This window comes from Chelonoidis abingdonii, chromosome 21, assembly GCF_003597395.2.
Source record: "Chelonoidis abingdonii isolate Lonesome George chromosome 21, CheloAbing_2.0, whole genome shotgun sequence".
Classification (NCBI taxonomy): domain Eukaryota; kingdom Metazoa; phylum Chordata; order Testudines; family Testudinidae; genus Chelonoidis; species Chelonoidis abingdonii.
The window spans coordinates 8,007,573-8,033,901 of NC_133789.1; the positions used below are offsets into that span (position 1 = coordinate 8,007,573).

At 55.0% G+C, this 26,329-nt stretch overlaps 2 protein-coding genes across 3 annotated transcripts; one reads left to right on the forward strand and one right to left on the reverse strand.

Moving 5' to 3' along the window:
- On the forward strand, positions 1-10,062 carry TMUB2 (transmembrane and ubiquitin like domain containing 2). Of its 2 annotated transcripts, none has more exons than XM_032791535.2 (3): positions 1-260; positions 2,988-3,584; positions 4,648-10,062. In XM_032791535.2, exons 2-3 carry the CDS (start codon positions 3,013-3,015, stop codon positions 5,000-5,002), a joined length of 927 nt encoding a protein of 308 aa, XP_032647426.1. In that variant the 5' UTR covers positions 1-260; positions 2,988-3,012; the 3' UTR covers positions 5,003-10,062. The 2 variants fall into 2 exon arrangements, with proteins under 2 accessions (XP_032647426.1, XP_032647428.1); XM_032791537.2 differs by lacking the exon at positions 1-260 and adding an exon at positions 973-1,148 and having other exon boundaries at positions 4,648-6,108.
- ATXN7L3 (ataxin 7 like 3) lies at positions 7,221-24,257 on the reverse strand. The gene is given in 14 exon segments (XM_075059734.1): positions 7,221-12,048; positions 12,302-12,435; positions 13,314-13,385; positions 13,689-13,732; positions 14,747-14,815; positions 15,125-15,156; positions 15,739-15,784; positions 16,575-16,597; positions 17,450-17,547; positions 18,127-18,298; positions 22,642-22,656; positions 22,659-22,694; positions 22,697-22,755; positions 24,101-24,257. Coding segments are annotated over 14 exon segments (1,044 nt in total). The 5' UTR covers positions 24,196-24,257; the 3' UTR covers positions 7,221-11,899.
- Between the last annotated feature and the right edge of the window lie 2,072 nt (positions 24,258-26,329).

The following is a 26,329-nucleotide window of genomic DNA, read 5'->3' on the forward strand; positions in this document are numbered from 1 at the left end:
ATCTTGAAGGGATTTTTTACGGGGGCGGGTTTGGATCATCCCGCCCCCGCCCCTTCCCTCTCGGCTCGTCGCATGACGTCACCAGCGAGCGCCGACCTCTCTCCCGCCTCACGCCGCCGGGTCCCTTTCACGTCTGTGGCGCGGGCGTGAAACGTCACTGTTTTCTGCGTGCGTGATTCTGACGTAAGCGGCGTGTGCTTGGAACGTGAAGTGTATGGGGGGGGCCTTCGGACAGGAGGAGGCGACTGCGGGAGTGACAGGTAAGGGGTAGTGCCCGGCCCGTCCACCGCTGCGGGGCTTTAACCCCCCCCGATAGGCCCCCTGCTCTGCCCCTCCCCCGGCTACGGGGGGTTAACCCCCCCGGATCGGCCCTCCCCCCTCTACGGGGGTTTAACCCCCCCCGATAGGCCCCCTGCTCTGCCCCTCCCCCGCTACGGGGGTTTAACACCCCCCCCAGATCGACCCCTGCCCCCGCTACGGGGGTTTAACCCCCTCCCGGATCGCCCCCTCGGCCCGGCCGCCTCCCCCCACTACGGGGGTTTAACCCTCCCGGATCGCTCCCCCGCTATGGGGGTTTAACCCCCCTGGGATCGCCCCCTCCCCAGCTCTGCCCCCCTCCTCCGGCTTGATCCCCCTCCCCCGCTGTCGGGGCTGTGTCATCTCTTGGGAACATGACACTCACACACTCGCTATTAATGCCACCTCCCTGTTCGCTCGGTGTCATTAACATAATCCCTCCCCACACAGGTTGGAGAGACCTCGGGGCTTCCCTTCAGGTAACTCCCCTGGCCCAGGTTTCTGTCTGCAGGTAGCTGTCTCTGGCCCATAATAAAGGGCAGGGGAAAGTCACGACTCCAGGAGTGTTAGAGTCTTCCTCTATGCGCCATGCGGGTGTCCCGCCTGTCTCAGACAGGGCAGCCCTGGGCTTCTGGTCCCACTGGGTTGGGTGTGCGCCAGGTCTTTCATCATCTTTGCTTTTTGCAGCAAGGTAAGGGGAGAAAAGGATTCAGCACTCCATGAAATGGCAGAATGTGTCCTCTCCTTTCAAAAGATGGCACCCTCACCACGCGCAGACTGGTGCCTTCTTACATGGCACTAGCGATGATGCTGAGTGTATGAATAGCATAGATACTTCCCAGAAGCTCTGTGTAAGTATTAGCCAGGCCAACCCTCAGCGCCCCACCTGTGAGGTAGCTACAGCAAGTGAGTGAATGTTCCCATTTGACAGATGAGGGAAGTGAGAGACCGACTGGGATGGGGAAGTGACTTATCCATGGTCATATAATGAGTCAGTGGCAGAGCCAGGACTACAACCCAGGAGTCCTGACTCCAAGTCCCCCTCACCAAACACTAGATCACAGTCTTCCATGGTAAACTGAACTGAATCCATGACAGTAATCATCATTGAGGGACTAATCTATGTGACACTTATTCCTAACATCTAGTTTCTCTACTTATGATTTCAAGTTCAAGTCTTTGTCACAGGGACTTGCTTCTAAGAGATGTGAAAGAAGAGGCGTTGGCTGTTTCTCTAATGAAAAGCTGAGTAACTGCAGACCCTGGCAATATGTTTGTTTCCTTTTCTAAAAATGGCTGAGTTGTGAGTGGGCATGACTTTCCCTGATCCATGGAAGGACTGTACCTTGACAGTGTGTGTCCAGTCATTTAAACTTTTCTGTGTCTTTGCTTTGCTATTCTAGAGCACTTTCACATTATTTTCTGAGACCTTCACAAGCCTCCTATGAAATGGGTTGATATCACCATTCCCATTTTGCAAATGGGGAAACTGAGGTACAAAGCTGACCTGTCCAATGCCGCAGAACCCATGAGTTCTGTGGTTAAGGCACAGAATGTGTTCTTTCCTCATCTGTGAGACGTGCTAGTTTGTTCTGATTTTACAGTTCCTGTGTTACACTTACATCCTCTGCTGTGGAAGAATTTCTCCTTGCAATTTAAATTTAAATAATTGAAGGTATACCTATCTCCTAGAACTGGAAGGGACCTTGAAAGGTCATTGAGTCCAGCCTCCTGCCTTCACTAGCAGGACCAAGTACTGATTTTTGCCCCAGATCCCTACGTGGGCCTCTTAAGGATTGAACTGGGTTTAGCAGGCCAATGCTCAAGCCACTGAGCTATCTCCTCCCCCTCTTCTTAAATGGTTATTACTTCTTAAATGTTGTCAGTGTATTTGGTTGGGGATGTGTCATACTGAATAGCCCATTATACCAGCATTAATGAAGGAGCTGCTGTGGAAAAAGCTAGTTTGCCATTTGCTAAATTGATTTTGATATTTAAGTTTCGTAACATAGTCTTGCTTTGCTTCTATCTATGTTAACTTTCTCTCATTCTCTGTATTGTCTTCCTTCCTTCTCCTCTTATCTAGGCCAGTAAAGATGAGTGTAAGAGAACCCTTCCCCTCCCACCGATTTGTTGTGTAGTTGGTAGATATGCTAAGGGCAGTTGCGTGTCAAATCTAAAAAGTGAACTTTGCCAGAAAACAGGCCAGAGGTCCCCATTGCTGGACAGCAGCTGTTTATGTTCAGTGCTGGGATTGTGTGACAAAGTTGAGCTAGGAGGAAAACAGCTACACGGTGCTTGAATGTGGCCATTATGTTCTGGGGAGTCATAAAAACCAACCAACCATAGTTATTTCTGCCACGCCTGCTTCTCAGCTAGAGGATAAAGAACTAAGATGACATTAGGAGAGCCTGGATCATTTTCTTTCATGTTAACCTGGCTGGTTATGGTTCCCTTCCCTGCTTGCTGTGCATGTCCCATTTGATGGGTTCTTGTGCTCTTTGTTTTTAAGGAAGAGGGACAAACATTAAAACAGAACAAGGGACTCAGCAATTAGAAAGGCAGAAACTACTGCTTCCCATTCCCTGGTTCTTTCCTGTTAAGCTCCACACTGCCTCAGTTCATTCCCCTTCTGGAGCACCTTCCTTTTGTTGGTTCATGGCTGGAGCTGAGTTCTCTTTTCTTTGCAGCTGAGCTCCTGCAAGAAGCCAAGAGATGGAGCCCCCTGGCATGACCATCATTGAAGGTGTGGGGGATGAAGTAACAGTGGTGACTGGCGTGGTGGTTCTTGTCCTGGGTCTGGTTCTGGCGTGGCTTTCCACTTACGTAGCAGATGGCAGCAACCAGCTTTTGGGAACTATTGTCACCACGGGTGAATCCTCGGTGATCCATCTCAGCCATGTCGAACGGTACGTGGGGAATTCAGTAACGTCAGAGCCTACTGAGCCCCAGGGGTCCGCTGATAGTGCAGAAGAAAAAGCCGAAGAGGAAGGGGGTGCTGCATCCAACTTGGGCTCTGCAGTTGAGCAGGGGGGCAATGGCAGCACCTCTGAGTCCAGCCTCGACCATCTGCTGAACATACAAGGCTTGCCCAAAAGGACCTCATCCAACGAGTCCAGTGCCCTCGAACAGCTGGGTCAAGAGAGCCAAGGAACCTTGCAAATGTCACACATCAGGGAGGAGAGTGAACCAGGCTCTGGGCTCATCAAAGTGCGTCTCAAGTTCCTCAATGACACGGAAGAGGTGGCCATGGTGAGACCGGAGGACACTGTGGGTGTTCTCAAGAGGTAAGTTCCATGTAAGAGGCATCGAGGGGATTTTCAGTCTATGGAGAAAGGATCCCACTTGAATCTGAGGCCCAAAGTTAAAGTGAGCAAACCCTCCCCAACAAGTACTGCCACAGGTTCTGTGAGGATTGTCCCTTTGTGTGTTTGTAGAGCCCAGTGCAGTGGAGCCTCTAGGCAGTGCCCAGTTATAAATGTGTAGCAACAATTAAATCTCTCTCTGGGGTGTCTAACGATGTGCCCCTCGCTGGTAAGTGATGGCTTGGGAGGATTTGGCTCTTACTGTGTATAAATGTCAGTCTGTGCTATTCCAGCCCTTTTTATCAGAACATCTCAGTAGCCTCATCCATGTTTTTACCACCGGGGAAACAGGCACAGAAGGGGAAGTGACTTGCCCAAGGTCACCTAGCAACCCAGTGGCAGAGCTGGGACTAGAACCCAGCTTCCGTGAGTCCTACTCCAGTGCCCAACCCACTAGGCCCCAGGGGGAATGAACAGAACAGGGAATCATTAAGTGATCCATCGCCTCTCAGCTTCTGGCAAACGGGGCTAGGGACACCATCCGTGCCCATCCTGGCTAACAGCCATTGATGGATCTGTCCCCCAGAAACTTATCTAGTTCTTTTTTGAACCCTGTTATGGTCAAGAGGTAAACCCTAAAGGCTATAACGTGCTCTCTGGGACAAAGGCTGTCTTGCACAGTGGGGCTAATCTGGATTGGAGCCTCTAGGGGCTGGCGTAATGCACAAATAAAGAATTGTTTGACCCCATTGTGACCATGGTTTCGTTTTCAGTGGCAGCTAGAATTGGCAGGAACAGTCAGCGGGGTGTGTAACTTCCCCACTCTGTAAACCTAAACTCCTAGTTAGTAGCTGATGTGTTTCGGGAAGGATGATGAAATTGACCGTCACTTACTGACTACATTTGAATCCTGGATCCTGACAAGGTTTAACCTTGCTGCATTGGTTGGGTTTTACACTAATCACTAGCCCAGTCTTGGCTGCCTTTAGGACTGGTTTTTAAAGCCTCTCTTCTAAACTTTGCCTCTTTCTGTTTCCCTGAAAAGCAAATCTTTCCCAGGACGAGAAAATCAGATGAAGTTTATCTATCAGGGCCAGCTACTCCAGGACCAGGCACGGACCCTCCGCTCCCTCAATATCATGGACAACTGTGTGATCCATTGCCACTTGTCACAGACCACCAGCTCCCCCCTTCCTGACTCTGGGGTCACCCCAGCAGAAGCAGCAGGGGTCACAGTGAACATAGGGAATCTAATGCTCCCTGTTTTCGTGGTAATGCTGGCTGTGATCTGGTACTGCCGCATCAACTACCGCCAATTCTTCACTGCGCCGGCCACGGTCTCCTTGGTTGGGGTGACTGTCTTCTTCAGTTTCCTGGTTTTTGGGATGTACGGCCGATAAGAGGCAAAGTTGGAGGGGCAGATACTCCTGTCTGTCCCTTTAATTAGAACCCAACATTTGTTGTATAGCTTGTGTTAAATGTGCTGTGACAAACGGTGTCAGGGAAAGTGGCTGGGAGCCCAAGGAACCCCCTGCCTGCTCAAATACTAGAGAACCTTCTGTATCCAGCAATGTGGAAGAGAGACCCCTAGATTCACTGTTTCCTCACCTTGCTGCTGCTTAATGAGACTTTGTTCCTCCATCACAGGGGACAGCTTTGCCAGGTGCTGCTTGTGCGCGCTAACTGACCTGTTTCATTTATGGCATGAGATGAAGTGTCACTCCCAAGGCACTGCTGCAACTCCTCTCCGGTAGAGATGAGGAGAGAGAGACCTTCTGTCCCTTGCCTCATGAATGTCTTTTAAACAGCCTTAGCCTGTGTACTCTGAGCTTGTCTCAACTGCATGAAGGAGTCCCGTAAAAAGAGCCACTTTCTAGCCTGGCAGAAAGCAACTCTGGCTTCATGGTTTGTCCTCTCTGCTGTAGGTGAATGGGCCCTGTTAGAATGCAGCTGCTGGAGGGTTGCATGCTCAGGCTTGGTTTCGGATAGGCCAGACTCCCAAGAACGGACGCCGTGGTGATGAGACAGCATGTTGCCCTGCTGTGATCCTGCATGGTACTTCCATCACTTTGCCACTCCTGCAAGAGGCTAGGGGCTGCCTTCCCGGATTACACATTGAGCTGGCTCACTCAGCACATGTGCACTCCACCAGGGCCTAAGCGCCCCTTTCAGGGGATTGGGGCTGCCTGGCACCTCCTCCCTGCTTGAGCAGGCTTGCTTTGTATTTAACGTGCTAATTCTAAAGACCAAATATTCTCACTGGCACCTGGTGCAAATGGGAGGGAAGGATTTTTTAAAGGAATGCTTAAATAGAAAGTTGCAACTTCTGCTGAGTGTTCTTCCCTGGGGAGGGGGTAGAGTTGTGCCTATCTGACACTTAGAGACAAATGTTTAACTTTCTTTAGAGCACTTTCCTCCCTGCCCTTGTTTTCTATGGATGCATTTATAAAGACAGGCCCTCCAGTGGATTTTGTTTAAAGTGAGATAATGAACATGTTGAAAGTTGCTCCTGGTTGTTGAAGGTGGCGTTTTATTTTGCATGGGGGCAGAGGAGAAACTGCCTCCATGCGCAGGAGTGCGAGAAGTATGAAAGTGTGAGGAACTCACAGGGCTGAGAAGCAGCAGGGAAAAGTAGGCCTACAGGAGCCATGCAGCCACCTGGTTTACAGCTGAGGCCTTGCCTACAGGAGGGAACTTGGCCAGAATAGCTAGGCCCAAATAAGCTATTCTGAAATAGCTGCTCCTGTGAACACTTCTAGGATACGTCTATGCCAACAGGACAGCGTTCTCCCATCTCTGTGAGAGACAGAAGCTACATCTCCCACCAACAGTATGCGTGCCCCGGGGGGCGGGGAGGGAGAGAAGAGTGCTTAAGTTGATCTAACTCATGTTGTTTTGGGGGAAGGTCTCTTTTGCACACCCCTGAGCCATCTAAGTTACATTGAGTTAAGCTTTAGTGTAGACCAGTCTCTCAAATGTTTTCTTTTTAAATCCCAGAATTACTGTTTTGTGAGGGGAGTGATTATTCCAGGGAGTTCAGTTACTCCCCTAGACAAGGGGTGCCACTTAAGCAGCATCCTTCCCCTTCCCCCCCTCCCCAACAAAAACCAAAACCACAAAACACTAGGCACAATTGAACAGATATGAAAGTGCTTGTGGATAGACATTCTGCTTCCTGAGCAAGAATTAGCCATAATCAGATTCCCAGCAGGGCTTTTACCAGGATAACAATCTTGGTACAAAACCCCACAGCCTTACCTGACGTAGTTATACTAGCCTTTAGGGCAGGCCTCTGGCCTTGTGTGACGGTCACAGCCAGGAGATTGGCTTCTGCTCTAAAAATCACAAGCAGCAAGTCTCTCAGGTCTCAGTGCATGAGATTTCCCCCCCGCCTGTCCCTTCCAGTCCCGTTTGGCTGCAAACAGTGCAAGCTGCCACACAAAGTCCCATTCTTCCTCATGGAATTGGGGAGCAGCTTGAATTAAAACAAAAAAAACCCACAAACCCCAAAACCCACAGCTCTTATAACCATTACCACTTCCCCCCGCAGCTGTAGTTCTAGTCCGAAGGGGAGACAGCGGCACTTCAATGACATTATACAGAAAAGAGGCTTTGATACCAAGTCAAGGTGCATTTTATTTACAGGGGCAGCCACAATCCACTAATAGGAATACACAGATTTTACAAAGTGGGAACTACCTGTACAGGATGGATTACATATGCAAAAATAAAAATTTCAAGACCACAGTACAGTACTTACCCCACCTTCCCCCATGTGATCACCACCTGTGTCATTTCCCAGCCCCTGACTGTTGTGTTGAGGGACACAAATGGGAAGTCACAGGTGCAGGTTTTTATATCATTACCCATTAAAACCCTCCTCACGACCAGTATCATGATAGAATGCAGGGTTTCAAGTGAAGCAGGCTTACCTTACAAATAAAAAAAATTAAAAAGAAAAAAAGGGACTGGGGGGGTGATACAGAGCCTGTGATTAAGAAAAAAAAACCAAGCAGCCTGGATCATTCTCTCAGCAGCTGCACGTAAAACTCGAATGCAGCTGTGCTTCCCAAGGATTTCCACCAGCAGCTACAGTACGGGCTGCAGCCTGGGCTCCTTTGGGTTGTTTTCTCTTGGGCCTGGCTTTCTGAAGTTGCAGGACTCAAGCGGTTCACGACAGTCCTGTCCACAATGTTGTGGTTCCTCCATGGTAGCCACCGAGGCAGGGTAATTTACTATCAAACTGAGGAGGTAGACGAGCAGCCACACTTAGAACTACCACGGTCCTTCTCTGCAGGAAGGATTTTAGTCCCACCAATTAGACAGGTTATTTTAATATGCTGTGCAGGACAAATATTAACCCTCCACTAGCCTTCCACGCACTGTGCTGTAGTGACCCACACGACACACATCAGCAACAAGCAGTTTAAGCCTAGAAGGAAAAGCCGGCTCTGTCCTGTCCCAGACCCCGCTGCCGATGTGTTATTACAGCGGAGTGGGCTTCCTTCCACCGAAAGAGCTAGATCAACACACTGGCGCTGCAGGAGACCGCTCCAGGCCTGGGGCCTCAAGGTTCTATTGTTCCTACTGTTGACAAGCCCAGATGCCACGAAAATGATCCTTTTAGGAGTCCCGGCTCAGGGCAAACGACAGCGTCTAGAGATGCTTGATTCAGGATTGCATGTAGGAGCCCCATGCAGCTATGCCCCAAGCTAGCAGCATCGTTTCCACTCGAAGCCACAGAGCCTGCAGCTACATCGACTGGAAAGACATGTAAAGAGACGTCAGCCACATCCAGAGAGAGCTCGGACAGCCCGTGCAGGTGCACCAGCAGGCAGGGCTTAAAATGATCACAAGCCAGGAGTCAAACTGGAGACTGCGGCTGAGTGTCTCCCTGGCTCTGAGCTGGAGAAGCTGCACAGCTCAAAGGGAGGCAGGGAGGGATACACTGTTCCCTTGTACAAGCAGTAAACGAGGTGCAGTGATCACCTCCCCTAAGACTAGCCAGCTGGATATGAGAGCCGGTTGTAGGGGACAACTCAATCCCACACACTCACAAAGCAGTTCATAGGGACACACAGGCAACCTTGTCATTCTAAAGCTCCGAGCCCCCATATGATCCTGGCACACCCTGTCCAAGGGGGCATTGGACTCACTAGCAGAGGGCACTGCAGGTCAGCGCCCAGTCCACAGGGTCAAATGCTTGTGTGTGTGACACCTGCCTTCAGCTCACACCCTGAATCTCTGCCACCCCTTTCATAAATTCATCCACCATTCAAGACTATCATGATTTTTACCCTAGATTAAAAACTAGACTCCCTCCCTCCCCCAAGAAGGGCATGGGATGAAGAGGCAACTTGTGATTAACCTACCTGCACGCAAGCCCAAATGGACACCTAACTTGGGGGGATTCCTCCCCTCCCTTAAAGATACACTTCCTCTTCCCCAGAGGCCTATTCTCTGCAGCCAGAGCCTGCCTTCTAAATATGTAACAGCAGGAGTTTAGGAGACAGACAAGGGAGCACAGGTCAGAGTCTAGCTCAGAACAGAGGTTTCTAGGGTCAAACAGGTGCATTTCATAAGTTACCTTAGCCAGGGAATCAGCAAGGCCCTTTGCACTATGGGCCTCAGTTCCTATTTGCCAGCCAGCAGAGCCACTGATCAGGGTTTAGCCATTTTCACCTTTCCGTGACGAGGCCGCAGCAATCTGGAGCAGATGTTCCGGGCCACTTACAGCCGATCGGCGCCTCAGGCGCTTGGAGGCTGTACTGGCGAGCCAAGACAAACGCTGCATGGGAAAAGCTGGGTCTGCACACACACACCACTTCGCAGGGAGTGACCCACGGAACAGAAGGAAGGTGTAGCGGTACCAGAACCACAATGGGCAGAGCATGCACCTATGCAGGCCACTAGCCACCTCTGACTGCAGCTGAGGCACATGGCCCTGTGCCACACACATTTGCTAAGTGTCAAAGGTACCTCCCTCCACTCCCCCTCTCCAAAACCACGGGGCCACTCTCAATCTAGGGGTGTGCACCAGACCTGCCTTGACCTGTAACATTGAGATGCAGCCCTCACCGTGACCAAGCAGCTAGCGCCGCATGAAAACTCTGCTCAAAAGGATGCCTTTGGGTTCCTGCCCGTTCATTGAGGGCACCCCACCGGCCCCTCCAGTGCAGAGCAGAGCAGCACAGCATGCACAAGAGAGCTGGCCGAGTGCCACGGCTCCAAAGGGAAAGCAGCGGAGAAACCTGGAGGTTTTCAGATGCTGTTGGAATCTGCACGACACCCGGATACAGCCTCACTCACACACACAAGCGTCCAGGGAGTCAGACGCACACTGCCACCTGCAGGACAAAGGTTCTCCATGAGCAGGCCTGCGCCATTGCTTGTCAACATTAGCAAAAGGCTCAGAAGCCAACCACCACTTGAATTCTTCCCCCGACTGCAACAACACAAATCACAGAAAGGCCTAGAAGAAACAAAAGGAGCCAGCTCGGGTCTCCGTCCCCTGGGAGTTTTGCTCTGCACACACGGGCGGCACGGCCCAGCTAGCTGAGAGTTGCAGAGATGGAAAATTCAAGACAGACAGGAGAAGACCCACAAGACCAACAGGAGAAGCCCACTCGGGGTCTGGTTCCTGGTGACAAGAAGCCCCAGGAAGATCAGAAGCCCAGAGGGGCCACCCAGCGATGAGAGGAAAATAAAGACACCTCCAAAATTGAAGCATTCGGTTTTCCAAGTCAGCAGGAAGCACCATGTGTCCTTGGGGGGGTGGGGGGAAGAAAAGGGGGGGTCCTGCCCCGAAAATGGGGCCTGGGCCACGCTTAGCACATTCAGAGTGTGCAGGGGAAGGAGCATGTCTCTAGCAAAGGGCAGCCCAAGCAACGTGATTCAGTGGGCACTCACTCATCCCTTCCAAAAGCTCAAGGGGAGGGGAGATGGGAAGGGGGAGGGGGCTAAGCTCTCCCCCAGTTGGGGATTCCACCCCCCAGTTTGTTTTTAAAGCAGTGAATAGTTCCAGCACGAGCCTTGCTGCTCAGAGACCGGTGCCGTGCGGGGAGCGAGAACACTGGCCCGGCAAAGAGCCCAGCAAGGATGTGTCACGGGCCCCACTGCCACCTTCCACTGTAGCAGCAGCAGGAGGGTCCCAACATTTCCCCAGCCAGCAGCTCTCTCCAATCACAGGGTACGACCAGAGTCCCAGGGCAACACTAGGCAAGGCAGAGCACGGTGATGGGACCCCCTGCCCCACAGCAGCCTCGTACAACCCCTACAGCACACCAGCCTCGGGCAGAACAAGCACCAGCAACACCACGGAGCCAAGCAGCCGCAAGCCCAGCCAGGGCACTTCTCCATGCCAGGAGGTACAGCCAGCTGAGGGGGACCCCCCGGGAATGTGTTACCATCCAGCCTCCCCGTACCCTGCAGTCCTCACACAGCGCCCCAACCAGCGAGCACCAACACAGAGCAAGGCTGGCACACGGCCACCGCCCTGCGGGGAGAGCGGGCCACAGCAGAGACATCAGATCACCCCTTCCGCTCTGGCGCACTGACCTGGCACCAGCCAGCCCAGTCCCCACCTGGGGGTGGAAGGAAGGAGGAAACACCCCCCGCCCCCCAATGCCAAATCAAGGCCCAGCCAGAAGTCACATGACAGAAGTAAAAGGGAAGGCCTGTGTTGCCCCGAAAGCAGAGGCCCTGGGCCCCTGGCATTGACCCCTGTACCAGCTCCTCCTCAGAGGCCAGCACCCTGCTCCCTGGAGAAGGTGGCTCTGAAGGGACAAGACTTGGGGCCTTTTCCTCCCCTCAGATCCCCCGACTTTTCAGCTCATCAGGGAGAGCAGGCAGGGAGGCCGCAGGGCTGGCACGGGCTGGCTCCTGCACCCCTCCTCTCTGGTGCCTTCCTTCAAGGCCCAGGGTGGTATCCACTGCGTCCGGTCCCCCCCGCCCCACGCACACCCATCTCTAGTGTTGCCAAGCGACAGACGTCACCATATAGTCATGATTGGACATCCAGTAAAAAAAAAAAAAAAAAAAAAAAAAAGAATAAATTAACATGGGGGAAGGGACATGTCAGCCATGCCCCCCAATCCCTACAGGCAGTGACGTCCTCCAGCTCCACAGCACCCCCTCCTGGAGACAGGTGCCCCCTGCATCCGCACAGTCCGATTCCCGGAGACGGGTCCTCTCTCGTCAGTCAATAGCGCAGGGGGTAAGAGGCGTCGCCTGGCTCCCCCGGGTGTGATCAGAGTCAGGACAGGCCCGGCGCAGGGGCCGCTGCCCGCCCCCACCTCTCAGTTGATGTCATCGTAGATGCTAGGGGTGGGGGGCGCGGGCGGTTTGGGTTTCTTCTTCTTGCTGGAGCTGAGCACCGGCGTGCCCCCCACCAGGCTCAGGTGCGGCTTCTTCTTTTTGGTTTTACGCGACTCCGAGTTGTTTGTACCTGGGCCGAAGGGAGAAGAGGGAACGTGAGCCGCAGGCCCCCCCCCCCCCCAAGGGAAAAGCCCCACTCCCCAGAGACTCGGGGAGCAAGTTGTGAGGAAAGAAGAGGGGTTTCCCTATGAACTGGGGGGAGAGAGGGCAGCCTGCCCCTTCTCCCAAGGGCATGGTGGACCAGGGAGCTGCCCCGATTCTTCAGGGCACTTCTCCCAGGACTCTGGCAGCCGGCTGAGACCCCCCCAGGCCCCAGTTCTTACTCGCTTTCGAGGAGGCAGAGTCGGAGGGTGAGATGTCCGAGGAACCGTCCCACTGCAGCCGGCTCATGATGGCCTGGCTCTCCGACACGTCAAAGCCCTCATTTTCCACGCTGCCCTCTGCTTCCGGGAGCGAGCTGAGGGGGGCACACAGGAGAGGGGTCACAGCCTTCCACACATCCCTTAGCCGCATTCCCCACACCCACCCCACATACTGCTTCTGAGCCTGCGCCCCACAAGGCAACGGGTTCCCCTGCAGAGCGAAGTGAGCAGTCAGATGGGGACAGCGAGGTCTCAGGGGGAGAAGATGTGCCTGGCAGGTGCAGCCCCACCCCTGCCCCTCCACTTCTGCTGTTCCATTTGTTTTGGGGTGGGGGCACAAACAAGGGTGCTTTGGTTCTTAGCGTTCCTCAAAGGGCCCCCACCACCACCAGGCCAGCCCTCAGAGCTGGGTTTTGGCTGTGGCAGAAGCGGAGAGGCCACAGCAGCCCTGCCCAGCTCCTGCAGAGCCCTGCCCTCAGGTCCTCCTGCTGCTCCCTAGAGCCCTCCAGAATCAGCTCCTCTCTCCTCACACTGCTTCAAGCCTCTGCTGCCCCCACCGCCCCACCTCCCGCTTGGAACAGACTCCCTCCTTCCAGGAACCGAGCCCCTCCCTGCAGCCAGTCTCCGAAACCTCTCCCCTCTGTGCGCCTTCCTGGGCTACCGTCCCATGTCTCAGTCACCTGCCTCCAACCTGGAACAGACATTCCCAGGGCCACCCGCATGGTACTGAGCAAAGTCCCCATGAGACCTGGGGCTCAGGGCCTCACGCTCTGAGGGAGCTGCTGCCCTTCCTGCCTGCGCTCGGCTGAGGTCCAGAGACACCACACCAGGGCCTCGCTAAACGTCTCTGAGATGAGCCCGCCGGGGCCCAGAGAGCTGGCCCTGCATAGCCCAGCCTGGAGGCAGCAGGCCCAGGAACCTTTTCCATCTCCCGTGGGCGCGCCTCGGCTCCACTTTGTCCGATCGCACTTACGCAGAGGGTCCAAGGAGGTAGACCCTGACTGACCTCCGCTGCTCATCTGTATGCTGCGGGCAGCGCAGAGACCTGCGGGTGGGGGGATACAGGAGTTCAGCGGCCTGGAGCGCACAGCGGCTTTTGTTCCCCTTCCCTGTACTTTCCAGCCCTACCCTTGTTCACCGGCTGCCTCCCTGCACCCTGGAAAGTCATGCTTGGGGAGGGGTGGGGGGGGGGGAGATTCTTGCCAGTAACTCAGCAACAGCTGCTCCTAGGACAGGAGGAGATGACCCCCCACCATGCAGTCCCAGGCTGCAGCGAGGCCAAGCCACCTGAGCAAACTTTTTGGAGAGGCTCTGAGTAGGACACAGAGACCCAAGGCAGTGCTCTCACCTGGTGCACATCTTCTTGGTGTGTTCAGAGATCACCCCACATTGCTAGAGAGAAAACAGATGGGGTGAGCAGCCGGAGGTGTCCCAGCGCAGAGGTATGGCTACGTGGGGTTTTCAAACACCCTTAACATGGGACCTTCCTTGGCAACTAGAAACACAAGGTTCCCCCTGGCAGGGCCGCCCAGAGGGGGGGCAAGTGGGGCAATTTGCCCCAGGCCCCCACAAGAATATAGTATTGCAACTTTTTTTTTTTAATGGAAGGGGTCCCCGAAATTGCTTTGCCCCAGGCCCCCTGAATCCTCTGGGAAGCCCTGTCCCCTGGTTCCAGGGGCAGCACAGAGCTTGAAAGATTTCACTCGCCAGAGCAACCTTCCATCTATGGTTCAATGCAGGCCCGTCTTCCCTAGTCTGCAGCAGGGCAGCCCTAGTGCCTCTGCTGCTGCTGGTAAGAGTATTCCCCAAGCAGCTGCAGCATGAAACCAACTAGACTGGTCAGTTTTGCTGCTGCTATTCCCAGCCCAGCAGGTAACAGCGGCAGGGGTAAGCCGCAAGACATCAATTTCATTGCTGCAGAGGCAGATCAACTGCATCGGAGGTAGGCAGTGTTTGAACAAGGAGCAGTGCCCAAGAGGAAGGGCTGAGGGGTGACTCCAGAGACAGGAGTAGCCAAGACCCCCATCCCATGCAGTCAGGAAGCTGAGGACAGACAATGTAGCTGCAAGTTTATCACGTGCTTCCTAGCTACAGGCTGATATTGAAGATACCAGCAAAAAAACTCTGGGGGATGGCAAAGGAGGCATGGGGATTTTTACTTGGACAACCTCCCTGGACCCTAACTCATGGGCCCTGTATCCTGCGAGCAGGAACGACACTCTCGGGAGCCTTGGAGCAACCCAGCAATGTTCCCTGCACTCCCTGCTGAAGCCCCAAGCAGAGTGGAAAAGCCACACAGCAACTGCAGAGCCGCGCTGTCAGGCCACAATGCAGGAGCCCTGGCTCCCAAGCGGGGCGAGATTCCTTTCCGTCGCCAGGAGAGTTCCATCCCAAGGGGCTACTCACCGTGGTAAGCACTGAGCGGAGCTCCTCGGGACCCAGCGTTTCGTAGCTGATTCCAGAGGAGCTGCTGTACTGCAGGGAGACACGAGGGTGACAATGTCACAAGCGCCACGTGAGATCACTCTACCGCTTAACCCCGATCAGGGCCCCAGAGCTGTGGGAACTGGCCCTGGCCTGAGAGTGCTTCAAATCTAAATACATCAGATGAGGGGCGGGAGGGGAACTGAGGCACAGGGAGGGGAGGTGACTTGTCCGTGGTCACTCAGCAAGCTAGTGGCAGACCTGGGAATAGAGTCCAGGTCTTCTGAGTCACAGGCCAGCACTCTAACCACTGGGCCAGGCTGTCTCCCCCGCCCCCTATGGATTCACACCTACACTCACCTTAAAGGGATCCGAGTTCCCGCTGAGCTCCCCTGAAAAGAGGACGAGATGGTGAGACGCGTGACGCGGCCGCCTGTCACTTCGGGCAAAGGGAGAGATGGGGACTCCAGCGCCAGCCATGCTCCCACCCTTCCTGCCCGCACCCTGGAGAGCCACCAAACAGCCTCTGCTCGGGCAGCCCTGCGTGCATCCCCAGGGTGCTGGACAGAGCCCCTAGGAAGCCAGTCCCTGCCCCAGGGACTGTTGTCTCAGCCAGGCACAGGTGTGTGTGTGTGGGAAGCTTGGGAGGGGCTCCCAGAAGCAGGTTTAGGGGGTGTGAGAGAGGCCTATGGGAAGAGGGCGTGGGGAGAAGGGGGGATGGAGGACCCAGCATGCAGGAGGAGGAGTCAGGAACAGTGGAGTGAGCAACAGGCAGAGCCTCCAGCTGGGCAAGGAAGGAGAAAGGAAGCCAGCGAAAGGGCAGCGGGGGCATTTGGGAAAGGCTGGGAGAGGTGCAGGGCAGCGGCAAGAGGCGTCCGGCAAACCCCGGCAGTGGGGAGCGCCAGCCCCAGGCAGAGCCAGCTGGCCTAAGCCCCGCTCCCCTTGCCGAGGTGCCCCACCCCCTGGCCGCTTACCATTTTTGTGTTTTAAGGATTTCGATCTCCGGGGCGAGTTGGGGTTCTGGAATAAGAAAAAGACAGACGCTTTGGGGAAGAGGAAGAATAAAGCGGAGTCTGAATGCACCTTGCCTGTCCCCTTCCCTGCCCAGCCCCATGGATACGAACAGCCAGCTGCCAGCCCCTGGGATCTGGTCATTCACACCCACAACCCTCACCCTGGTTATTCAAGGGAATGCGCGCACCTGGGACCAGAACGAAAGGGGCCAGCGAGCCAGCTGCTGACGCCGGGGCTTCCCCTTCTAGCAGAGCTGCTGTGTCCTCGCACCCCTAATGGCTTCATTCACTCTCTAGGAACCAGACTGCAACTCACCCCCCATTTATCCCTTATCCCTCTTCCCCGCTCTGCGCTGACCTCTCCTCCCCGACAGAGCCAGCTGTGCAAACACGGCACTAACCAGCAACGTTCGTGGGAGCAGGTGGCCTCCCAGAGCAGCCTGTGCCCAGGCACTGCAGACCCATGGAGGGAACTGGCCCTGGCCGCCGTAGCAGAAAGCGCTGAGGCAGCGCACACAGTCTCACTCCCTGATGCGGCCACAGGTCCAAACGGAGCCTCCCCCCCCGGCAGCGAGCAATGAGGTGCCGGCCGCTCCCTGCACCCGGGATGGGCACTAGAGACACCATGGGGCGTGCAGATCTGGGCAGGGCCACACTCCCGGGCCAACCTTCCCCTGCCCCACTGCCAGTCCATACCCTGCAGACCTCACGCACCTGACACCAGCCTGGGTCCCAGAGCTCACAGCTGATGGTTCTCCTCCTCTGACCCCACATTCCCTTGCCCACCCAGAACGTACCTTATCGGATTTCCTCTTCTTTGCTAGGAAGGGAGGAGAAAGGAATAATATTCTTTAGCCTGAACAGTGCCACCATCACAACATCCAACCCAACCTCGGCACCTGTCCCTCCAGGGGCAGGGGAGCCCCAGGGGCGTCGGAGCAGGGTGGGAAATGGGGATGGGACCAAAAGCCAAACCCCAAGCTGCTTTGCTTTATCCCTTTTAGCACCAGCCCGCATCACCACTCTGCCGCAGCCCTGCTCCTCCAAGGGCTTCAGGCAGGCTAGGCGGCTCCCAAGGGGCACGAAACACAGCCACAGCCTCTCTCGCTCTGCCAGATACTTAATGCGCCTCTCAGCCTGGCGTCCACGTGGCCAACAGACTCCCCAGCTCAGCCGGCTGCCCGAGGCCATTGGGTAAGCGGTAGAGATGGGCTGGGGTGCAGGGGACAGAACACAGAGCCAGGGGGGCACCGGAAAGAGGCCACATAAAGACCACTCCCAAGCAGGGAGTTATGCGAGATTATTTCCCAGCCCCCCATGGAGAGAAAAGACAGGCTTGTGGTGGCGGCTGTGAGCTGGGACTCAGGAGATTGGGGATCACTTCCTGGCTCTGCTCCAGACCCCCCCGCTGTGACCTTGGGCACGAGGGGCAGGGACCAACATATGCCCCACTGATGAGCAAGTCACGGGCGGGCCCCTCAGTGGGGGTGCCAGGCTTAAGGTATGGGGGGTAGGAACCCTGTTACCTCTCATGCTGCCCCTCACCATGGCTCCCCGGGGAGGTCTCTCACAGCCCAGCCCACTGGGTGTCAGGGGTGGGGTGATCCGGCCCCTTACCAGTAGAGGAACTTCCCACCCACTTGCCCTGCACCTCCACCCCCAGCCCCGCTACCTTTCTTCTCCGAGCCGTAAGACCAGTCGTTATCGTTGATGTCATCGTTGTCCTCTTGGTCGCTCTCTGATTTGTTCATGTTGTTGCTGCTAGCGATCCTGTTGGAGGGGGGCAGGGGGAGAGAACAGAAATGAGGGCGCTTGGCTCCAGAGGCCTGCCCCCCACCCCTCAGCAGACGGCCAGAGGTAGAGGGATACCCAATCACCCCACAAAACTGCACATCCACAGAAATCAGCAGAGGGGGAAGGAGCGTCTTGAGCAACAAGCCAACTGAACTGGGGGTGGGGGGAGGGCAGGGGGCTAAACACGATGCATGGAAGTTTAAAAAATGTTAAGGATTTACAAAAAAAAAATTTAATTGCAATTAGGGAAATAGGTGTCAGGACTCCGGAGTTCTGTTCCTGATTCAGGGAGGGGGGCGGGGGCCAGCAGTTAGCAAATGAAGAGGATCGAGACTCTTGGGTTTTGTTCCCAGCTCAGAGTAGGAAGAGTGGCCTAGTGGTTAAGTCAGGACGCCTGGGTTCCACACCCAGTTCTGCCACAGACTCACGAGAACGCCCTGCTAAGTTTCCCCAGGCCTTGGTTCCCCCCGAGTGAGGAAACATGCGTTGCAGGGTGCGGACTCAGTGTCCATGACCCCTTCGCCGTCCGGTCTCCCAGCCCCCGCCCGCCCTCACCTCCTGTTGGCTATCCGGCTGCTGTTCCGGCCCATCCCCAGGCACTTCTCCAGGTGGGGGGCGAAGCGGGAGGCAGCGATGCTGCGGCTGCAGTTGGGACACACGCACTCCTTGTTCTTCCACTGGTTGTAGACCTGGCCGAAGATATCCACGCCGGGCTGGTCCACAATTTCTGAGAAAGAGGTGGGCACAAGCGTCAGCCCTTCTGGTGCCACAGAGCAGGCACGGACCACCTCCGCGAGGGGGCCCAGCAGTGTCCACTGCCATGTCCCTGAGCCCTCACACCCACTGCACCATGTTCCAGCTTGCTCAGAGATGCTCTGTAACAGCCCAAGTTTCACCTGCCTCAACAGCAAGCCAGCACCAGGCCCTAGAGATACTGAGAGCCCCCTGCTCCCATGGACTCTGAGCAGCCTCAGGACACAGAGCAAAGATTTCTCTAGGCATCCAACTCTACCTGGGAATACGTAAAGCACCTGGCACCATGGAGGCCAGTCGCAGGATGAGCTGGCCTATAAGGAGGTGGGGCTCTGCCACATGCATGCTGGGTTTAGCCAGGATAAATGCAAGGGCCGCAGGATGGGGAGCAAGTGATGACCAGCCAGGCCTGCCATGGATACCAGGGAAGCCTTGCAAGTGAGCGCAGAAAGAACAGCCAGGAAAGGGCTACTGGAAAGGCCTGGCTAGGCTGAGTAACCCTCCAGAGCTCCTTGGCAGAAACCAGCCTCCCAAGATTAACTGGGGAGGGAGGGGAAACCGAGGCAAGAGGGGTCCCCCAAAGCCCGACTGGAAAAGGGCTGCTCCAGAGCCCAAGCTCAGTCGGGGCTCATACGCCAATATGGCTACATAGCAATAAGGTGGCAGAATCCACTCCAGCTCCCTCTCCTGCGGCAGTCACAGGGGAAAACGACAGGCTTGTTTCAGTAACATCAGTAGCTGGGACCCCAAGGAGCCGTGTGCTGAGAAGAGGCTGTTTTTACACAGTCACTTTTCTGATTACAGGAAAAACTCCCCTTCCACCCTCACTAACAAGGTCAGTTTAAGAGCCAGTCCCCAGACAGGCCCCCCCCTCCCCGACTATTTTGAGGCTACAGAAGTAGAGGTTTTCCTGCAAGAGCCCCCACCCCGCAAGAGAGACAGATCCTATTAGCACAGCCAATGCCATGCACGTATTGATGCCTCCAGGTGACTTTGCCCTAGATTTTGTCAGGCAAATGAAAGTTTCACTGAAAGGCCAAGTCTGAGGTTTAGATACATTTCTATTGTCTGACCCTCTGCTACCCAAACCAATCCCCCACCCCGAGTTGGTTGAGCACGTTAAGGTTTCCGCATAACCCAGCATGAAGCGGCACACTTGGGAATCTCTCTTTAAACTAATTTCTCACTTCATGTCAGGAAGAGGGTGAAGTGGGACCAGTGCAGGAGCCCAACTTGACTGCAAACACGTCACGCTTTATAAACATAGTCAGTGAAGATGGGCAGATTTCTTCGGGATTTCCCCGCTCCCACTCCCTGGGGCCCGTCGCTCTGTGGCATGGAACCCAGGAAGCAAGTGCGCTGATCAGCCGAGCCACGCAGCTGCCTGGACCAGCTGCAATGCCAGAAGCAACGAGCGACGGCCTAGAGCAGGGGTAGGCAAACTTTTTGGCCTGAGGGCCACATTGGGATTGGAAAACCGTATGGAGGGCCAGGTAGGGAAGGCTGTGCCTCCCCAAACAGCCTGGCCCCCACCCTCTATCCATCCCTCACACTTCCTGCCCTCCCTCAGAACCCTCAGCCCATCCAACCCCCCCTGCTCCCTGTCCTCTGATCACCCCCACCCCCCCGCAGCCCCCCCCCTGGAACCCCACGCCTATCCAACCCCCCTGTTCCCCATCTCCTGACCCCTATCCATACCCCCCATCCCTGACAGGCCCCCTGGAACCCCACGCCTATCCAACCCCCCTGTTCCCCATCTCCTGACCCCTATCCACACTCCTGCCCTGACAGGTCACCTCAGGACTCCCATGCTTATCCAACACCATCCCCAGTCCCCCTTCCCTGATCACCCCCTGAACTTCTGCCCCATCCAACTGCCCCCTGTTCACTGTTCCCTGACTGCCCCCCTAGAACCCCCCAGCCCCCTTGCCATGCTGCTCAGAGCAGCATGTCTGACAGCCGGGCTGCCTGGAGCAAGACATGCTGCTGCTCTGCTCAGCAGGAGCGCACAACCCCATTGCCCAGAGCGCTGCCCACACGGTGGCAGGGGAGGGGCTGGGGGTGAGCCTCCCTGGCCAGGAGCTCAAGGGCCAGGCAGGATGATCCTGCGGGTCGTAGTTTGCCCACCTCTGACTCAGAGGGACTCCACCGGTTTGAAAACCGCTGCCTTTCTCTGATGTCTGTACCTGGCACAACACCACATCCCGAAGGCCACTCTGCAGCCTGAGCAACTCACAGGTTTTGTACTGACACAACTACGGCGTGCAAATTTTAACCAGCCTAGTTACATTGGTGCAAGCCCTGGTGCAGAGACAGTGAAACTGCCCACATAGCTTCTTCCCCTTCCTGAACCAGATCAGCTACACCCATCAGGCAAGGGATTTCCAGCAAAGATAAGGAGGTGTTAGTACCGTTATACAAGGCACTGGGGAGACCTCATCTGAAATACTGTGCGCAGTTCCGGTCTCCCACGTTTAAGAAGGATGAATTCAAACTGGAACACGTACAGAGAAGGGCTACTAGGATGATCCGAGGAATCAAAGAGACTCAAAGGGCTTGGCTTGTTTAGCCTAAGCTAAAGAAGGCTGAGGGGGGATATGATTGCTCTTTATAAATATATCAGAGGGATAAATATCAGGGAGGGAGAGGAATTATTTAAGTTTGGTACCAATGTAGACACAAGAACAAATGGGTACAAACTGGACACTAGGAAGTTTAGACTTGAAATTAGATGAAGGTTTCTAACCATCAGAGCAGTGAAGTTCTGGAACAGCCTTCCAAGGGGAGCAGTGGGGACAAAAGACATATCTGGCTTCAAGACTAAGCTTGATAAGTTTATGGAGGGGATGGTATGATGGGATAGCCTCATTTTGGCAATTATTCATCCTGATTATTAGCAGGTAAATATGCAGTGGTCTGTGATGGGAATGTTAGATGGGATCTGAGTTACTACAGAAGAATTCTTTCTGGGTGCTGGCTGGTGAGTCTTGCCCACATGCTCAGGTTTAGCTGATTCGCCATATTGGGGTGGGAAGAAAATTTTCTTCCAGGGCAGAGATGCCGAGAGCCCTGGAGTTTCAACCCTGCCTCTGCAGCATGGGGTACAGGTCACTTGCATGGAGGATCTCTGCAGCCGGAGGTTCTTAAACCATGATTTGAGGACGTCAATAACTCAGACATAGGTTAGGGGTTTTGTACAGGAGTGGGTGGGTGAGATTCTGTGGCTCTGGCGTTTGCAGGTGGTCGACTAGATGATCATAAGGTCCATTCTGACCTTAAAGGTCACGAGTTATCGTACGGCAGCTTACACCAGGAAATCGCTGCACGCGGTACGAGGGAGGCTGAGCCTAAAAAGGTGCAGTGCAAGCAGTACAATTTCTTATGCTTAGCCAAGACCTAACTCATAGGAGTTGGAGGAAACAAGGGATTATAAGACAAGCCTCCTGCTCCAGTGGCAGAAAGCAGCTTCTAACAGAACAGGGTAGGAAAAACAACTTTCCCCCTGTGGGGGCAGGTTATCCCGTAACTGCCTCCTGCATCGCGTTTCTGCATCTTCCTCTGAAGCACTGGTCTGGCCAAGGTCAGGGACAGGATAGCTGGTTTAAGAATCAGTGGTTCTCCACCAGGGTACGCAAGGTCTCCCGGGGTACGTTAATCAACTTAGAATATTTGTCTAGTTTAGACAACAGGCGTACATAAGAAGCATGAGCGAGCAAGACCACTAAAATTTCCAACAGACAATGACTTGTTTATAGTGCTTTCTAACAACCGAAAGTAAAGACAATAATTCATATTCCAATTGATTTTGATTGATAATATATGATAAAAATGAGGAAGTCAGCAACTTTTCAAGTACAGAGCTGTGATACTTTAGATCCTGAAAAGGGATCCAGCAGTCGAAAGGTTGGAGAGCCCACCGGTCAAGATGGACCATGATACTGCCGGATGGTTCCCTCGTAGAATCCCCTGTTTTCCTGAGTTCCGCTCACTCCCACGTGTGGACCGCCCTATGCGCGTTCTGCCAGTTTACCCTGTCCGCTGGATAGCTACGGTAGCGCCATTACTCTTGCTAAACAGCCCTTTCAAAGCTCAACGAGGGAGCAGACCAGACTCTAAGTGACCTCAGGGATTTCTGGAAACATCAGCTTTGCCACTGAAGAGGGCCCCATCTAGAAGCCGGATCCCGACTTCAGTTTGCCATGTTTAAAGAGCCAAGTTGGCATGTCCCTTTAAATCCTCCAGAATGCCTCCTCCTGGTTCTGCCCCCTTAAGCCGAGGAAGGGGAAAGGGACAGGAAAGGGCCTAGAGGGAACTCACCGAAATCCTTCATGCGTCGGGGTCCGTGTCGTCCAGGAAGAAGTAACCGCACTGACTGCCCGATGCACCTCAAAAGCAGACCCCAGGCAGGCGTCTTCGACAGGGTCCGTTAATCTCATGACTGGCCTGCAGGCCCAACAGAGCCGGTGAGAAAGGAGACCCAATTCACCCACCAGGTGGAATAACCCCCTGCCATTTGCAACAGCCCAGCAATGGACAGCCACCCCTAATGCTGCTGAGACCTGCAACATTTATAACCCAGCGGGTCGACTGCGAGGAGCTTAACGCCCACCTCCACATCCCCCCCTTGCAACGTATCCAGAGCTACATGCTCACCTTTCCTGAGCGTTTTTCTGCCACTCCAAAACCAACACAAATGCCTGGAGCAAGGCACCCACTGTGCTACACAGGGCCCAGCTGACATGGTCTCCCCCGAGGCGTGCCACTTTACCACCACGGATTCAGGGAGGGGTGGGGGGGGGGGGGAGTGTCTGGGTCAACAGCATGAGCATTCCAGCTCTCTTCCCTACCAGAAGGACAGAAAGGGGAAGAAACAGGCGCAGAGGAAGCTACCCTGGAAGTCTCATGTTCCCAGCCTCCCACAAGACAGCAGCCTGGCTCGATCTTCCTCCTTCTGGGATGAAGTCGCACGGTCTGGAGTACCCAAATCCTGCTGCAAACCCAGCCACTTCCCCTCCTAGAGGGGTCCGCTCAGGACGGGCAGAATTAGAGGCCATGAGCAGAGCATTCCCGCCCCTGCCCCCGCCCCCATCCATGGCTTCCAGTTAGACCTGGACACATGGCTGCTTCCTCACTAACACTGCAAGGAAGGAGAGAGACTCCACACCTGCACCCTGAAAGAGGGGTCCCTCCTCTCCATAGGAATCCAGCAGGCATTGCCCATTGCAAGGCTGACCCCCCCCTCCAACAAGACAACAGGTTTTTCCCCAGGACAACCCTGGGCACACATGTAAAACTGTGGGCCCGTTCTTTCCCCTTCCCTAGGCAGGGTGCAGAATTCGGTTTTCCTGGCGTTCCCTCTGCCACGCCCTCCGACTTAGTGTCCTTAGTTTCCCAGCAATTCACCACATCCCTGCCTTTGGGTGCACCATAAAGGGGTCAAAGGCCAGCACTATAGGAATCCACATTCTTGGCATTTCAGGACCCACGAGTCAGGCTTGGCTCTTTCCAGCATCACCCCCAGTAATAAATTCTAGCCCCGCCATCCCTTGCATCCCTAGGGTTGCATCCGTGCAGCTGTGCTCAGGCTGTGGCTAATGCAGCCTGGAATCCCGTTGGCTCTGCAGGGCTGAGAGGAGTGGCAAAGACACGCCTTGCTCACTGATCAGCCAGCAGATCTGCTTGCTGCACGGCATGAGAAGGGGACAATTCTGCACAGAGTAAAACTGACTCATTAAATCCTGAGGTCAGGACGGCGGGAAGGATTCGCCAAGGGAACGTGGCTCTCTGGAATCCTGCAGGTCCCAGCTCACTCCCGCTTACCTCCAGCTTGCTGTTATCCAGGCCAGACAAAGACATTTCCTCCATTTTCATTTGCAAACACTAGTGGAAAAGATGCTTGGAACGCACATAGCCCAGGCCAGGCTGGGAGGCCGCTGCACGGACAAGAAGAGGAGAAACAAAGTCAGCGCTTGAGATCACCGTCAAAACCCACTCGAGAGCGCCCACTGTCCATTCGGCCACGCAGGGAAGCCCCATCCGGTGGCTCATGTGAGAACATACCACAGAAACAACCCTGCACTGGCCAGAGGGGGACAGATGGACTAGATCAGTGACAGGGGACACAGGAGGCTCCGTTTCCCTGCACCAGTGCACGGCCAGTGCCCATATCCCGACCGGGCCACACCTCCCCCCATAACCAAGTTTGGACCCTTCCAAACCAGCCCCACGTGCTAGTCAGAGGGTGCTGGGGTCGTCACCCAGTTCTGATGCAAGGGGCAGGGTACAGCTGTAAGGAAAGCAGGATCTCCTACCATTATTATTTATTTCTCTGACCGTAGCATCAAGGACCAGGCCTCCGCCCTGCCAGGCACTGGGCAGACTGGCACAGTGGCCTGAAAGCAACAGACACCAGGGCTTTGTGAAGCAGTTCTGGTTCACAAGAGCTTGTCCGGGAAACGAGAGCTGCTCACCAAACAGACCCTCCTCCTTTTGGAAAGCCTGCGAAAATAATGCCAGAGACCTGGGTTTCCTTGGCATCAGTAGGCAGACCCCTATGGATTTGGGTGAAAAATGGGCAAAGTGGAAGGGGAAAAACAGGGGACACGCGGAGCCCCTGGCTCCTAGATAGCAGACCAGTGGGCTTCCACTAGGTCTGTAATTGTCTATAGATCAAAGCACCGGCAGATGGCAGCCATTAACACATTCCAACACCCCAGGTCGGCTCTGCCCATCCTCTCAACAGAGGTTAGCATGGACACCCTTCCCGCCCAGATAGGAAATAAAGAAGGAATAATGGTGGGGGGGGCCAGTCCCTGGCATGAGGGAGGAGGTGGGGGGGTTGCGGGGAGCCCCCGAAATAGAGGGGGATGACAGAGCAGCACACAAAGAACTTGGCAGGGAGTGCGAGAGGTGGGGAGTGCAGGGATGTGATGAAGCCCCCTGTTGCAAGACCAACTCAACCCCTCATTTGTAAAGCCATTAACAGCATTTCACCTTCAGGCAGGCAACTATTTCACAGCAGGTGTTTTCTCCAGTCCCTAAATCACCATCACCTCTTCCTCCAAGCCTTGGGTTAGGGGATTGCAGGACAGACAGCATGGCCCAGCAGCACCCAAGGCGCTGGAGTGGGACTCAGGAGACCAGTTCTAGTCCCAGGTCTGCCACTGCTGCGCCACCTTGGGCAAGTCACTTCTCCTCTGGGTCTGTTTCCCCTCCCACTCTTTGTCTTATCTATTTGCACCACGAGCTTTTTTTATTAATGCTACCACCACCGCTCACCTCTGAACAGTACAGTTCAAAGGGCAGTTGCGTTCTCCCCGTTTTTCAGATGGGGAAACTGCTCTACCAACAGGACCATGCTGCAGGGATAATCTGTGTACATACAGCCCCTCAGGCCCTGATCTCAGGTGGGGTGTCTAAGCACGACTGTTATACAAATAAAGAACAGGACCCCAAAACACAGCTCCAAGCGTGACACCCAAGTCAATCATCCCGAGATGCCAAGCCTCAGGTCAGCGGGCTGGTGGAGTCACAGAGCTATGGTGTTTCATTAGCTAGAAATGCAGCCTCTCCCCGAGGCCAGTTCAGATAAACAGGGCCTCTCCCAGGCAAGCAGAGCCCCCGTCTAGGAAAACAACAATCCTGACACGGCGGAGGAGGCAAAGCGGAGCAAGGAGAGAGACCACAGTCCTCGGGCCCTGCGCCAGGACACGACACCTTAGCCTGCAGAGCTGGGACAAGAGCAGCAGCAGGCTGAGACACGCCGTGAGACAGCCTCATCCCAGGAAGCAGCAAGCGACTTGGAGAACAGGGCACTCCTTCCACCTTTCCGCACCAGCAGCCCTGCCAACAGCTACCTCCCTCACTGGGGCACCCGCAGCAGAGGGCATCTCTGTCTGCTGGAGTAAACTCAGCTGGGCAGGAGAAGGCACTGCCAGGAGCCTGCACTGTTGCCCCCACTCTGTGAGCACCTTCCTGAGTCTGCACCCCCTGCAACAGCCGTGGG